Source organism: Ylistrum balloti, unplaced genomic scaffold, assembly GCF_031769215.1.
Source record: "Ylistrum balloti isolate Yb309-2 unplaced genomic scaffold, AGI_CSIRO_Ybal_v1 Utg369690, whole genome shotgun sequence".
Lineage (NCBI taxonomy): Eukaryota > Metazoa > Mollusca > Bivalvia > Pectinida > Pectinidae > Ylistrum > Ylistrum balloti.
Genome location: NW_026781926.1, coordinates 1269233 through 1284311, shown reverse-complemented (window position 1 = coordinate 1284311; position 15079 = coordinate 1269233). Strand labels below are relative to the sequence as shown.

Here is a 15079-nt window from a genome sequence, read left to right as displayed (position 1 = left end):
TCTCAGTGATATGATGAGGTATATACACAGGGTCCTGATCTCAGTGATATGATGACGTATATACACAGGGTTCTGATTTCAGTGATATGATGAGGTATATACACAGGGTCCTGATCTCAGTGATATGATGAGGTATATACACAGGGTTCTGATCTCAGTGATATGATGAGGTATATACACAGGGTCCTGATCTCAGTGATATGATGAGGTATATACACAGGGTGCTGATCTCAGTGATATGATGAGGTATATACACAGGGTCCTGAGATATGTGATATGATGAGGTATATACACAGGGTCCTGAGATATGTGATATGATGGTAGATATCACTGTAATTATGAGCTGTGTGGTTTGATGAGGTATATACACAGGGTCCTGAGATACCTCTTGGTTCCATTGCTGTAGGATGTTATCAGATACGGTGAGAATTAACAGTTTAGGTCAGCCATAATGCTGAAGAACTGATGTGCTGTTGATGTACAGGAGTAGTCCTGTTCCATCAGGTTAGCCTTGGTTCTACTGGGAAAACTGCTATAGATATACAGGTGTAGTCCTGTTCTATCAGGTTAGCCTTGGTTCTACTGGGAAAACTGCTATAGATATACAGGTGTAGTCCTGTTCCATCAGGATAGCCTTGGTTCTACTGGGAAAACTGCTATAGATATACAGGTATAGTCCCATTCCATCAGGTTAGCCTTGGTTCTACTGGGAAAACTGCTATAGATATACAGGTGTAGTCCTGTTCCATCAGGTTAGCCTTGGTTCTACTGGGAAAACTGCTGTTGATATACAGGTGTAGTCCTGTTCCATCAGGATAGCCTTGGTTCTACTGGGAAAACTGCTGTTGATATACAGGTGTAGTCCTGTTCCAGCAGGATAGCCTTGGTTCTACTGGGAAAACTGCTGTTGATATACAGGTATGGTCCTGTTCCATTAGGTTAGCCTTGGTTCTACTGGGAAAACTGCTGTTGATATACAGGAGTAGTCCTGTTCCATCAGGTTAGCCTTGGTTCTACTGGGAAAACTGCTGTTGATATACAGGAGTAGTCCTGTTCCAGCAGGATAGCCTTGGTTCTACTGGGAAAACTGCTGTTGATATACAGGTGTAGTCCTTGGTTCTACTGGGAAAACTGCTGTTGATATACAGGTGTAGTCCTTGGTTCTACTGGGAAAACTGCTGTTGATATACAGGTGTAGTCCTTGGTTCTACTGGGAAAACTGCTGTTGATATACAGGTGTAGTCCTGTTCCATCAGGTTAGCCTTGGTTCCACTGTGAAAACTGCTGTTGATAAACAGGTGTAGTCCTGTTCCATCAGGTTATCCTTGGTTCTACTGGGAAAAGTGCTGTTGATATACAGGTGTAGTCCTATTCCATCAGGTTAGCCTTGGTTCTACTAGGAAAACTGCTATAGATATACAGGTGTAGTCCTATTCCATCAGGTTAGCCTTGGTTCTACTGGGAAAACTTTTGTCTGGACAATTATCCTCTTCACTTCTTTCACATGAAAATAATAAGACAATCACACGCTGTCATGGTTAACACCTAACACCACTTTTTTCTCATAAATTGATTTTTAGATCCATGGCCCTGTTTGTTGTGACCAATGCTATCAGTACAGTTTACATGCTGCTCTGGTCACATCACAGTTAGTAGGAAGCCTACCTGGTATATTTGTACTATATCAAATAAAATTACACAATTTAGCCATAACATTTATATGATTATTGTTCTTTTTTAACCTGCATTGATAGTGATTGGTTATAACTGGAGAAAGAGGCCATAATATCTTCATGGGCTAGAGCTTAAGCCTAATTAACTACTGCTGAGGATTGCAGGTGCTTGCACTGATGCTCCTCAGTTGTAGTTTGTGTTTTGCAGAAAGATAAGAAATAGACAGGTTTGTCATGTCTTACTTGTAGATGTGGCCTTAGTCAGGGTACTTTATGCTTATTGCTCTTGATGGCATGTGATGGGCCTCCCATATGTTGTTCATTGAGGTAGCCACCAGCTAATATCAGAAGTATAGGGAATATGTAGTGGGCAGAGAGAGAGAGAGAGAGCTATGTATTATGGAAAGGATGTGTTGCAAGTTTCCCAGGGGAAGGCAATACATCTTTATTGACAGGAGATCTCAAAACTTCATCATGTACAGGAAATTTTCTCCACTAGATCTCAAAACTTCATCATGTACAGGAAATTTTCTCCACTAGATCTCGACACATAATCAGGTACAGGATATTAATGTTGTTATATAACTTCTTTATCTAGTGGAAATTTTCCTTCACAAACTGACACCACCAATGATAGTATGTAATAGTTATTCCACTATATACTGTCATTACAAATAGCTTGTTTCTCCAACAGAGGTCGCCAGTGAATGTGAATGACTTTCTCAATGTGATGATGTCAGATCCAGGACCGCAATGCCTCATGTGGCTACCCATACTTAACAGAATGGCACAGGTGGAAAATGGTAAGGAACCAGATGTGACATCGCCCAGTCCTAGCAATCCTAGTAACAATCTTTATCTATATGGAAGTGATTTTAATCTTTAAGTTGAATGGCATGCCTTATATTGACTAATAACTTTGTAGGAGAAAAAATAACCACAGGAGACTTACATCTGACTTCTTGCACAGTCAGGAGATGGGCTTGACATGGGCTTGAGATGGGCTTCATAGAACAATGAAAAAGTTTTGGATTATTGTTTTAATGATCAGAAAAGATAATGATGGGCTAAATAACATGTGTATGGTTATAACTGTAAATATATGGTTACAATCAATAACACATTTTATAATTTACTGTAAAGGAGCACAAGTGTAAAACATGGTTTAGCTACTCCAGGGGAGTTAACTCTTACTCTCATTGTTTCAGTGTTTCATCCAGTGCAGTGTGAGGGTTGTCACCGTGAGTCCTTTATGGGATTCCGTTACAAGTGTCAGCGTTGCTATAACTACCAGTTGTGCCAAGACTGCTTCTGGAGGGGTCGAACCTCTGGAAACCATAGTAATGACCATGATATGAAAGAGTACACATCCTATGTAAGTTGATTTTGAAACATTTATCTGTCAACACTTGATGGGAAGGAAAGACAGCTAGACATGTAATCTTTACACACTGGTCTTTGATGTAGATATAGGAAGGACTGAATTGATGGTTGTAAATCTTGGTTTCTGTATACAGGTGGATTCCACCAGTTTTTATATGTCCTCAGTCTGATGCATTAATAGGATCTGTTTCCTGTTTGAGAATGATTTTATATAAGTCGAGGGCTGACATCAAATAACAAAAACCCATTCAAACTGAAACCAAGAATGAAATATCATAGAATGTCAGACCAAGACTGACATAAATCCATTTCTCACACATAATGCTGATAGATTCATTTTTCTGCGTTTTAGTGTGTCAATATGTAGGAATTTTTCTCAACAATTTTTATTTTCAAAATTCTTCCATTCGATAAAATTATCTCCCTTTGCAGTTATACTTCTTAAAGACAAGTGAAATGACAAGTTTGTTTTTGACATCTTTTGGTGCTATATATTATGTAAATTTAGACAGATTTGATAATATAAAAAAAAATCTGGCACGGGATAGCACATGAGATTTGCCTGTTTCATGTATGAGAAAAAGATGTCCTGCACTTGTTATCCTGTAACAGATTTCAATGTCAGACACATAAATGTAATGATTACAAGAATTATTAGATTTAATTACTTTTCTAATTATTACTGCTCAGTTGGCTTTACTAAAGATAACCTTACACAGTTGTATATTTTTATCATGCTAGAAGTCAGCAGCTAAACAGATAGGCCACAATCTTAAGAAGTCTATGAAATGTGTGCCGACCAAGGCAAACCAGAAGATTCCTCACTTTCCTGACACACCAGAGAAAACCATGGATCTTTCCTACATCGTGTAAGTCTTACAAACATTCCCTCTTTATTTTTACTATCTTTGCTATTTTGTACTGGTGTATGTATTGCAAGTTTTATGTATTTTTACACCTATACATACATATGTTGCTTTAAATTCTATTTATAAACCCACAAATGTTATTCAAATTCCTTTTGGATCCATCATAAACCAGACATCATCAGACTTGGACTGGCTCCTACTGAACACTATAACAGATCTTAGACGTCATCAGACTTGGACTGGCCCCTACTGAACACCATAACAGATCTTAGACATGTCAGACTTGGACTAGCTCCTACTGAACACCATAACAGATCTTAGACATGACAGACTTGGACTGGCCCCTACTGAACACCATAACAGATCTTAGACATGACAGACTTTGGACTGGCCCCTACTGAACACCATAACAGATCTTACATGATTGACATGACTTACTGAACACCATAACAGATCTTAGACATCAGACTTGGACTAGACCTACTGAACACCATAACAGATCTTAGACATGACAGACTTGGACTGGCCCCTACTGAACACCATAACAGATCTTAGACATGTCAGACTTGGACTGGCCCCTACTCCCATACAGAACACCATAACAGATCTTAGAGACTTGGACTGGCCCCTACTGATGTCAGACTTGGACTGGCCCCTACTGAACACCATAACAGATCTTAGACATGACAGACTTGGACTGGCCCCTACTGAACACCATAACAGATCTTAGACATGTCAGACTTGGACTGGCCCCTACTGAACACCATAACAGATCTTAGACATGACAGACTTGGACTGGCCCCTACTGAACACTATAACAGATCTTAGACATCATCAGACTTGGACTGGCCCCTACTGAACACCATAACAGATCTTAGACATGTCAGACTTGGACTGGCCCCTACTGAACACCATAACAGATCTTAGACATGTCAGACTTGGACTAGATCCTACTGAAAACCATAACACCAGACTAACAGACTTGGACTGGCCCCTACTGAACACCATAACAGATCTTAGACATGTCAGACTTGGACTGGCCCCTACTGAACACCATAACAGATCTTAGACATGACAGACTTGGACTGGCCCCTACTGAACACCATAACAGATCTTAGACATGTCAGACTTGGACTAGATCCTACTGAACACCATAACAGATCTTAGACATGACAGACTTGGACTGGCCCCTACTGAACACCATAACAGATCTTAGACATGACAGACTTGGACTGGCCCCTACTGAACACCATAACAGATCTTAGACATGTCAGACTTGGACTGGCCCCTACTGAACACCATAACAGATCTTAGACATGACAGACTTGGACTGGCCCCTACTGAACACCATAACAGATCTTAGACATGTCAGACTTGGACTGGCTCCTACTGAACACCATAACAGATCTTAGACATGACAGACTTGGACTGGCCCCTACTGAACACCATAACAGATCTTAGACATGACAGACTTGGACTGGCCCCTACTGAACACCATAACAGATCTTAGACATGACAGACTTGGACTGGCTCCTACTGAACACCATAACAGATCTTAGACATCATCAGACTTGGACTGGCCCCTACTGAACACCATAACAGATCTTAGACATGTCAGACTTGGACTAGATCCTACTGAACACCATAACAGATCTTAGACGTCATCACACTTGGACTGGCCCCTACTGAACACCATAACAGATCTTAGACATGTCAGACTTGGACTGGCCCCTACTGAACACCATAACAGATCTTAGACATGTCAGACTTGGACTAGATCCTACTGAACACCATAACAGATCTTAGACATGTCAGACTTGGACTGGCCCCTACTGAACACCATAACAGATCTTAGACATGACAGACTTGGACTGGCCCCTACTGAACACCATAACAGATCTTAGACATGTCAGACTTGGACTGGCCCCTACTGAACACCATAACAGATCTTAGACATGTCAGACTTGGACTGGCCCCTACTGAACACCATAACAGATCTTAGACATCATCAGACTTGGACTGGCCCCTACTGAACACCATAACAGATCCGAGACAACATCAAACTTTGACAATATCCTGCTGGCTACAATTATTTGGCCATTTTGCACTTTTGTAGCTTACAGGCTATATTCTGAAATCTTCTGGTGTCATTTACTGCTGTTGAAATGCCTTTGAGCTCATGCTTTTCTTTTGGCAAACCAGCTATTAACAATCTTGTTCTTGTTTCATTTACCTAAATTTTTTTATCTTACAAAAAGCTGAGTTTTCGATATATTTTATTAATATTATTACATTTTCTTTGATATCTATATCAAGTTAGATTGTGTTATTATATTTCTTATATTAGTGTAGTCTTACTCTTCTTGTTCCTAATACTGAAACTTTTTGTACAATAGAAAACACATATGTTAGTAGATAAAGTTTTGATAGAACTGTAACCAGCTCTGAAATATGGAGTGGCATTGACAACATAGGAAAAATGACTAGTTCAACAATTGGTAACAATATTCATAAGAATGAAATTGAATAATTTGCAAGTTATATTCTTAGAATGCTTTTTTCAACACTGTCCGAATTATATAACACACATATACATATATATATATATGTTGTAATGAGATAAATAATGACTCTATCAGTGCAGTGTTTGTCCTAAATGCACAATATATATATATCATTTCTGAGAATATTTCACACACCAAAGTAATCATACTTTTGCTTTGTGTTTCAGTAATTTTGTTTGTGATTTTGAGTTTTCCCTATTTTTACAGAAAGCTCCCTTTTGAGGATGTTATGCGCCTCCTGAAGTATGTTAGGTTCTGCTTGGCTTGTCCTACTGCTTGTATATATGTTGTATGTGCACATGTATGTTGTAGCTGTTAAATCGCAGGTGATTAGCCATCTGTTATTACATTAACGATTATTACAGGTGTGCTGTAGAGCTGGTTTACTGCGTTATTATATATCATGTGTTATTGACTAAATGAATATCTTTGACAAATATTTCCAAAGTTTATCAGTATAGTGTAGGACATTCATGTTTATCTGTCCTTTGTAGCAGGTCAGCATCTATCTGTCCTTTGTAGCAGGTCAGCATCTATCTGTCCTTTGTAGCAGGTCAGCATCTATCCGTCCTATTCAGGAGTTTAGTATTTATCTGTCCTGTGTAGCAGGTCAATGTTTATCTGTCCTATGTAGGAGACCAGTGTTTATCTGTCCTATGTAGGAGACCAGTGTTTATCTGTCCTATGTAGAATGTCAGTATTTATCTGTCCTATGTAGGAATTCAATATTTTTTCTGTCCTTTGTAGGAGACCGGTATTTATCTGTCTTATGTAGGAGGTCAGTATTTATCTGTCCTATGTAGGAATTTAATATTTATCTGTCCTTTGTAGAATGTAAGTATTTATCTGTCCTATGTAGGGGGTCAGTATTTATCTGTCCTTTGTAGAATGTCAGTATTTATCTGTCCTATGTAGGAGGTCAGTATTTATCTGTCCTATGTAGGAGGTCAGTATTTATCTGTCCTTTGTAGAATGTCAGTATTATCTGTCCTATGTAGGAGGTCAGTATTTATCTGTCCTATGTAGGAGGTCAGTATTTATCTGTCCTTTGTAGAATGTCAGTATTATCTGTCCTTTGTAGGAGGTCAGTATTATCTGTCCTATGTACGAGGTCAGTATTTATCTGTCCTTTGTAGAATGTCAGTATTGTCTGTCCTATGTACGAGGTCAGTATTTATCTGTCCTTAGAGGAAGATTACTGTTAACTTGTCCTATATAGGAGATGAGTTTCTATAGTTTGAAGAACTGTGGAATACCTAAAGTTTGGAATAAAAAAATGCTTCTCTCAGACTATAAGCATGTACATCACAAATATAGAAAATGGTAATTGTTTAAAAAATAATTAATGCACAGAGTTATACATGGTATATTTTTTACTGCTTATTTCTTATTTATTGATCATGTTTACTTATAAAATTGTTTAATTGCTATATACCTGTGTTTATATACTAACCTCTAACAGTTTGCGCGGTAGGAAGAAATTGTAACATCAATATATTCAAATCACTTTATACAGATACTGTTTGTGAATGTGAAAAAGTTTATCTCCAGGAATCCTACTGTATTTTTGAGATATTTTTCTGAGCATTAGCACCTCAGTGCTGATAGGTGTTTATACTCCTAATAATATCTAGCTTTGAGGGATTGTACCAAACACCATTCCATGTGGAATCCACAATCAGACTCACTGATCACAGACATCTCCGTAGATTAATTATACACAACCCTGGTGGGATCTATTTTCAATGCTTGATGTTAAGTTTTGACCTTGAACTGGTAGCTATGGAAATAGGCTAGGTCTCTATATAGGTATTGACTATAGGTTAAGTCAGATTTGGATGTCCCTTGAGCAAAAGGAAAGGATTTGTACTGTGCATTACCGTAGTAATCAATAACTATTCGCTGCAATTTCCTGAAATCTCTTAGACTCATTTTTGGAATTTGTTATTACAAGTTTTGGTGTGGAATTGAATTACGATACTGCTGGTATATGTGATGTATTTCGTAATATAAACGTAAATAGCTCTTACAGTGAATGATATGATTTTACTTCACTGCTGTTCAATATTAAGATTTGTAATTAACTTTCCCATGTAAAAATCGCTAACTGGATATTATACATACTTAATATCTAATCTACAAATCACTTTTTAAATTAACCTACATTTCATATGGATTAATTCTAAATAAGTATGGTAAATTTAATCACAATTTCAAACTGTGTAAAATAAACGTCTTCAATTGTTACACGACATATCTACAAGGAAGGGTTGATTCAGGCTTACTTTGATGATAAAAAAGATTTATCATGAACTGGGTGTTAGATATCAATATTCTGGTATCACTTTATCTATTTATATGCTAACGTTAAAACATTAATTCCCTTTGGCATTCTTTTGTACTTCACTACTCAGCGAGTTTGTGGTATCAATTCATCTGTTGCTATATTGCTAATATTTCTTGAATTTAATTAACCTTAAGCTGTTCACTTAAAAGGAACAACTCGGTTTCTTGTATATGTTACACAGTTCACTTGTTCTGTGGTAAAATCAATGACATTATAGTGTAGGTTATAATGGGTATCTACTGTCGGTGTTACTTGACTGTATAAAGCTGTTCATTGGTGTGCCACACAGCATCGGTTAAAAAGTTTCCACGATAACTACAATTTCTGGGACTTGCTGCACCAGACCAAATTTCTTAACCCTGCCATGTTTGTTTTGAAAATGTCATTTCCGTAATATGCATGGAGTCTTAAAATTCCTTGGCATGTGCTGAGGGTGATTTTCTTTTCCATGAATATTGAGCAGGGTATATGTAATGCATGTAGAATATGGCATTTATCATGTGTTGTATCTGCCAGTCATAATCTTCTGTCTCGGACACAAATTGTTTTGCTGGTAAAGCCATCACAGGAGGTTACGTGTGTTCTACCGATTACCTCTGTGATACTAATAGAAATTGATATAATCACCATATCCATATATAGACGTCCAAAAGCAAAAATAGTCGGAAAGATTTTGTTTTGATATTAGATTTTGACGCCCACATATTGATGATGATGATGATGATGATGATGATGATGATGATGATGATGATGATGATGATGATGATGATGATGGACTTAAAAGCTCATTTATAACAGGAAACTTTGATACTACAGGTCTTCCCATCATTTTAAGGAGAGATAATTCATTAATGGTTTTCTTTATCTGCCTTCCTGTAACTTTTCTGCACTCACTGTAAATCTGTTATGGAGAGATGTAACATGTCCTGCCATTTCCTTTTGTAGATAATTAAGAAGTCTCACATTTTTCCCATTGCATGATTTAATGAGTGAACTAATGGGAAAATTCCTTGAGAATTAGTCATTTAATTCATGTGGCTCTGTTCAAGTGCACAAAAACGTCAATTGACCTTGTGATATAGCATGCATTCATTGTTGGCTTTGTATGTTGAAGACTATTTGCGCAAAATAGCTGACTGGAATTGTAAGGAAGCATTCAGATTGGTTTGGCCCCCACAGGAGTTAATTTTGTTAAAATCTTGAAATAGCGTCTAACCAATAACCAAGAATTACAATGTGACAATATTTAGTCGGTTGCATACTGTGGCCAGTTGCTAGCAATGGTAATAAAGGAAAAAACTTGTATTTTTTGACAATGGTCAAAATTCAACAAATTTTGAAAAACTACTTCTCAAGATTGGCATGGCCTAGAACCATATTTTGTTAATATCACTTATTGCTATCGACAGGAATAAGTAAAAAAACAAAAAAATTGAAATTTATGAACTTTCAGTTTTCAATAGGGGTAAAAATCCAGAAGTGCTGTTTGATTTTTGAAGAACTTCTTCTCAAGTTCTACAATGTCTAGGATATTGATATTTCACATGTAAGATGTCCAGGTCATTGGCTATCAGGTTTGATCATATGAAAGACCTTGACATACTTTCAGGGTCACCGGGGTCAGTTTTGTTAAAATCTTTGAATGACTTTTTCTAAATAATACAGGGCCACAGGATGATGATATTTGATCATTCAAATACTATGACCAATTCCTTTTTGTAAACAAGTCTTTAAATGCCCTTACCACAGTAAACAAAAGGCACAGGATGAATACAATATATAAAGTCTGTACTGCAACGGATTGCTAATGACAGTAATAAAAAGAGCCATGTAAAAGTGTGAATTTCAAGTTTTTATGAAGTGTTAAGTTTGATTACAAACTTTGAAATTCTTCTTCTCAAGTTCTACAAGTTTAAGAGTCATGATTTTTCATACGTAAATTGCACATGTCATGGTCTATCAAGTTTGATAATAGGAATGACCCTCGCCCACTTTCAAGGTCATAGGGTTCAATTGTTTTAAAATCTTAAAAAAGGCTTATTTGGAGTAACGAATAGATAAATGGTGATAGCATTTGGTCAGTTGCATTTTGTAATCAATCACTTTTGATAATAGTAAGAAAGCATTGGATCAAATTTCAACTTCTGGTTTTCGGGTCACATTTAGAAAGTTCTTTTTCAGGTAACAAACAAATTATCTGAAATTGTAGAGTCTAGATATGTGATACATAAATCAGATGGATGGTTGGCTCTCATGTTTGTGGAAACGAGGTTGAATATATGTGAAAAGTCCATCAAATTGTTGGCCTACAATTTCTAGTTGATAAATATAGTGCTGTATAGGACACTATTCATATTGTGCTATATGTAGTCATTACATCATTCCAGGGTCATTGATGTCATAACTGGGTAACTTAATGATAAAACTGAATGTGGATGAAATCGTTAATGAGTTAATGAAGTGTATTAAACAGAGTGTAATTATAAGTTGTGGTATGTGAGACCCACATTGTGATGGTGACATACCACACAACCTCTCATGATTGATCAGTGCTTCATGCGTGTTCCCCGTACCAAGCCATTGATCGCTGCTGACATCAGTGTACAAACAAGATTTAGGCAAAAGCAGGTGCATCTGTGAGCCCTCAAACCTTTTTCCAGCACTTTTAATCAATTGATTTATTTAGCTCTTGCAAGATTGATATTAAATCAGATTGCCAGATTTACCTATACACTTTCCTGTGGTTTTCTCAGTCAGGCATCTCTACTCACTCCTCTAGCAACACGACACAGCATTGCACCGGGGAACAGGGGCCAAAAATCTCCACAATATTGTAAGAGACGTAGAGAGCTGTATGTCCTGTAGATGTAAAACCATGGAATTGTAACAGTTAAAATGTCAAGCATACCATTCACATGTGATTGTATTTGTGTTACAGACCTCCTACGCCACAGCCGCCCAGGAATGGGTTCCATCAGGAACTACCACTGACCCAGTCATCAGAGGTGTCGTCTGTCGACAGTGGCATCAGTCCTCGCAGGTAAGGACAATACTCATGCTCTTACGCTCTTCAGCTCTCCTAACTTACCATTACTCTGGGCAACTAGCAGTAATTCATCTTGGTAATGCCAAATGTTGCTACTAACGAGATTGTGAAGGATCAGTGTGGAGATGCTGGCTAATGTGATACAGCTAGGTAACAGAAGCATCCACTTTTTATACTAGTCGACATAACGCAATAATACAAACAGGGAATGAGCTAGTCTGGTGTTAACTACAATCCAATGTATATTGGTATTTAAATAGGAACTACACAATCAAATCTGTTAACGTTGAAGAGACATTCAATAATACAGAAAAATGCTTTCTTTTAAAAGAATTAGCTTTATAATTAAAAGGAATGCAAGGCAAAATCATTCCATACATCATGACTCATAAGTGTAGAAATGATTTCTCTGGTGTTTACTGGGACACTGTCTTGGTACGACTGGTTATTTACAGTACAGCTAACAGTGTGTGACAATGTCATTACTCTTGTTACCTCGTTAGGACAATGAGCATCATCATATTGAATGTTAAGAATTGAAAAATTGAGAACAGAACCAGCTGTCTTAAATTCAGGACTTAAGGACTAATGTTCAAAGAATGGTTAACAAAAGAATGGGTATTTTTGCCTGTAGTTCTAAAGTTCATATTTACTATTGTATCACATTTATGTAGTGTCTAGCCTTAAAAAGTCAATTGTGTATTTCCAGTGCATGAACTTCACACAATATAGTAATATTACAGGAAAAGTACACAAATTGGGGTTATCTCCCCTCATAACAAGATGAAAATTAAAAATATAAACATAGTGCTTCATTCATGGCCATAGTGAGAGGCTTATCTTTATGGGCCAGTTGACTTCTGATGACAATTTGATTCAATACATTAGAACAGCCATCTTGAAAGAAGATCCTGGTATCCTGGTGTAAAACCTTGTTTGACTTCATTGCATTTCTCTTGTCTTATGAAAGTGTTTTCTGTGTCTTTCTCTTGTTTCAAGCAGTATCTGTGTACATTTGTCTAAGACAGTGTTGCCCGTGTCATTCTCTTGTTTAAAGCGGTATCTGTGTACATTTGTCTAAGACAGTGTCACCTGTGTCTTGATTCAAGCGGTATCTGTGTACATTTGTCTAAGACAGGGTCACCTGTGTCTTTCTCTTGATTCAAGCGGTATCTGTGTACATTTGTCTAAGACAGTGTCACCTGTGTCTTGATTCAAGCGGTATCTGTGTACATTTGTCTAAGACAGGGTCACCTGTGTCTTTCTCTTGTTTCAAGCGGTATCTGTGTACATTTGTCTAAGACAGGGTCACCTGTGTCTTTCTCTTGATTCAAGCGGTATCTGTGTACATTTGTCTAAGACAGTGTCACCTGTGTCTTGATTCAAGCGGTATCTGTGTACATTTGTCTAAGACAGTGTCACCTGTGTCTTGATTCAAGCGGTATCTGTGTACATTTGTCTAAGACAGGGTCACCTGTGTCTTGATTCAAGCGGTATCTGTGTGGACTTGGCTAGGAGATAATTTAGATTGTCAGTACCCTTTACATCTTTAGGGCTGAAGATTTTAAAAAGCTAACAAATGTGTAACCAGACGAGTCAGGGTTATAACAAGAGACCAGCTTCATATCATGTCTTTCTTAGTGTTTACAAGCTCAGGGTCTCAGTCTGATCTGTCGTCCCTCCCCTTCCTTACCTCTTACATTTACATTTGTTAGACTGGTGAATTTCTTACCTCACAGCTATTTAAAATAAGATGAACAATGATGGTGTTTACATGACTGTTTTGTGTTTCAGCCCCAGCAAAACCAACGTGGACACGACAAGAATAGATGACGAGCATCGCCTCATCGCCAGGTATGCTGCGCGCCTGGCTGCTGATGTTACCAACGCAGTAAGTACAACCTTAAGCTAGTGAGAACTATTTTTCTTGAAGTTCCTGTGTACTTTCAATCTTTGAATATTTCATATTCTTTTGTCTATAAATGCAGACAATATTACTCAGAAGTGTTCTTAATGTAGCTGACTGTGCGTGGACAAACTTCCCTGAGTGTCCTTCACATTGCTACTCGCTGGTTTGTGCTGATGTTGATCCTCGTGACAATGTGTAGATCTGATAAATTGTACCACTATTATGATGGGATCTCTCGGCATGATTTCAGACTTACATGTGATTTATACAATATTTCCTATCAGCTCTGATGCCCTTTTCCCTGTAAACACCACTTGCTGATAGGTAGACTGCTTGAAGTCCTTGTCATGCGTGAAGGACAGCTGTTGGCATGGTGATGACCCCAAAACCTGATATGTTGTTCCTTGGGTAGAGTATGACAACCTGTTGCACGGAGTAAGACCAGTAATATTACAGTGTTGTCAGGCTTTGACAGTAGCATTTGAATTTATATTACACTGGTCTTTACCCTGCTCTGTCAATCTTGGAGAAGCAAAATTGTTTTTGGATTGTTTCCTCCCTCATTTTGTGTATCTTGGCAGTGCTGGGCATTAGCATAGTGCTGATTAATTCTTGGTTTATTACTTTGGTTGGTGAGTGAGAAAATCCAATAACGCCAGTCACAGAGTATCAGTTCCTTGTACCTGTCATCAACCTTGTCACAAGTTATCCCCCCTTGTCAGACCTCTGACAGGGTCAACGTTTGCAGTGCTAATTTTTTGTAGTCAGCAAAAAATCAGATTTACCAAAATCTGATGCAAAGAATGATTGTCTGGTTTAAAATGATGAAACAAGGGGTTCAACATATAAATACTGACTCAAAGTCAGGGGATAGGCTTACTGCATGACAATCATACAGCATTTACTTGTTATCTGAACACCAGCAATATGTACAGGCAGACTTCATGACAGGCATGGGCTTAAGCTTATTGGATATGGTATTTGAAATATGGAGAAAGCATGCATGGCATGGGAATAGTCATCAGCTTGATAAAACACTGACTTTAAATTACAGCCATTAATTGGTCATTTAAAAAATAAAATGCATTGTTAGGACACAAGACCTTACAACAGATTGTAAATATCCTCATATTGCAAAAATACATGTATCAAAAATTTTGTACATCACAGTGAATTTCAAAATTGATTTAGGTATGTAACTGTTAAACTGTGTGGACAAAGTCTCATTGATTATTAAAAAGATACACAAGTGACCTTCACCTTTCAATAGAAAGTTAAAATAGATTAA

At 37.6% G+C, this 15079-nt stretch overlaps 1 protein-coding gene across 1 annotated transcript in view; it reads left to right on the top strand.

The window, feature by feature from the left end:
• Positions 1 to 15079, top strand: part of LOC132565097 (dystrobrevin beta-like) — an 81999-nt gene that overhangs the window by 27599 nt on the left and 39321 nt on the right. Inside the window, exons 7-12 of the mRNA XM_060229703.1 lie at positions 2368 to 2476; positions 2882 to 3048; positions 3798 to 3925; positions 6697 to 6732; positions 11775 to 11876; positions 13677 to 13773. Coding sequence (XP_060085686.1) covers positions 2368 to 2476; positions 2882 to 3048; positions 3798 to 3925; positions 6697 to 6732; positions 11775 to 11876; positions 13677 to 13773 — 639 coding nt within the window. The remainder of the gene's footprint in view (positions 1 to 2367; positions 2477 to 2881; positions 3049 to 3797; positions 3926 to 6696; positions 6733 to 11774; positions 11877 to 13676; positions 13774 to 15079) is intronic.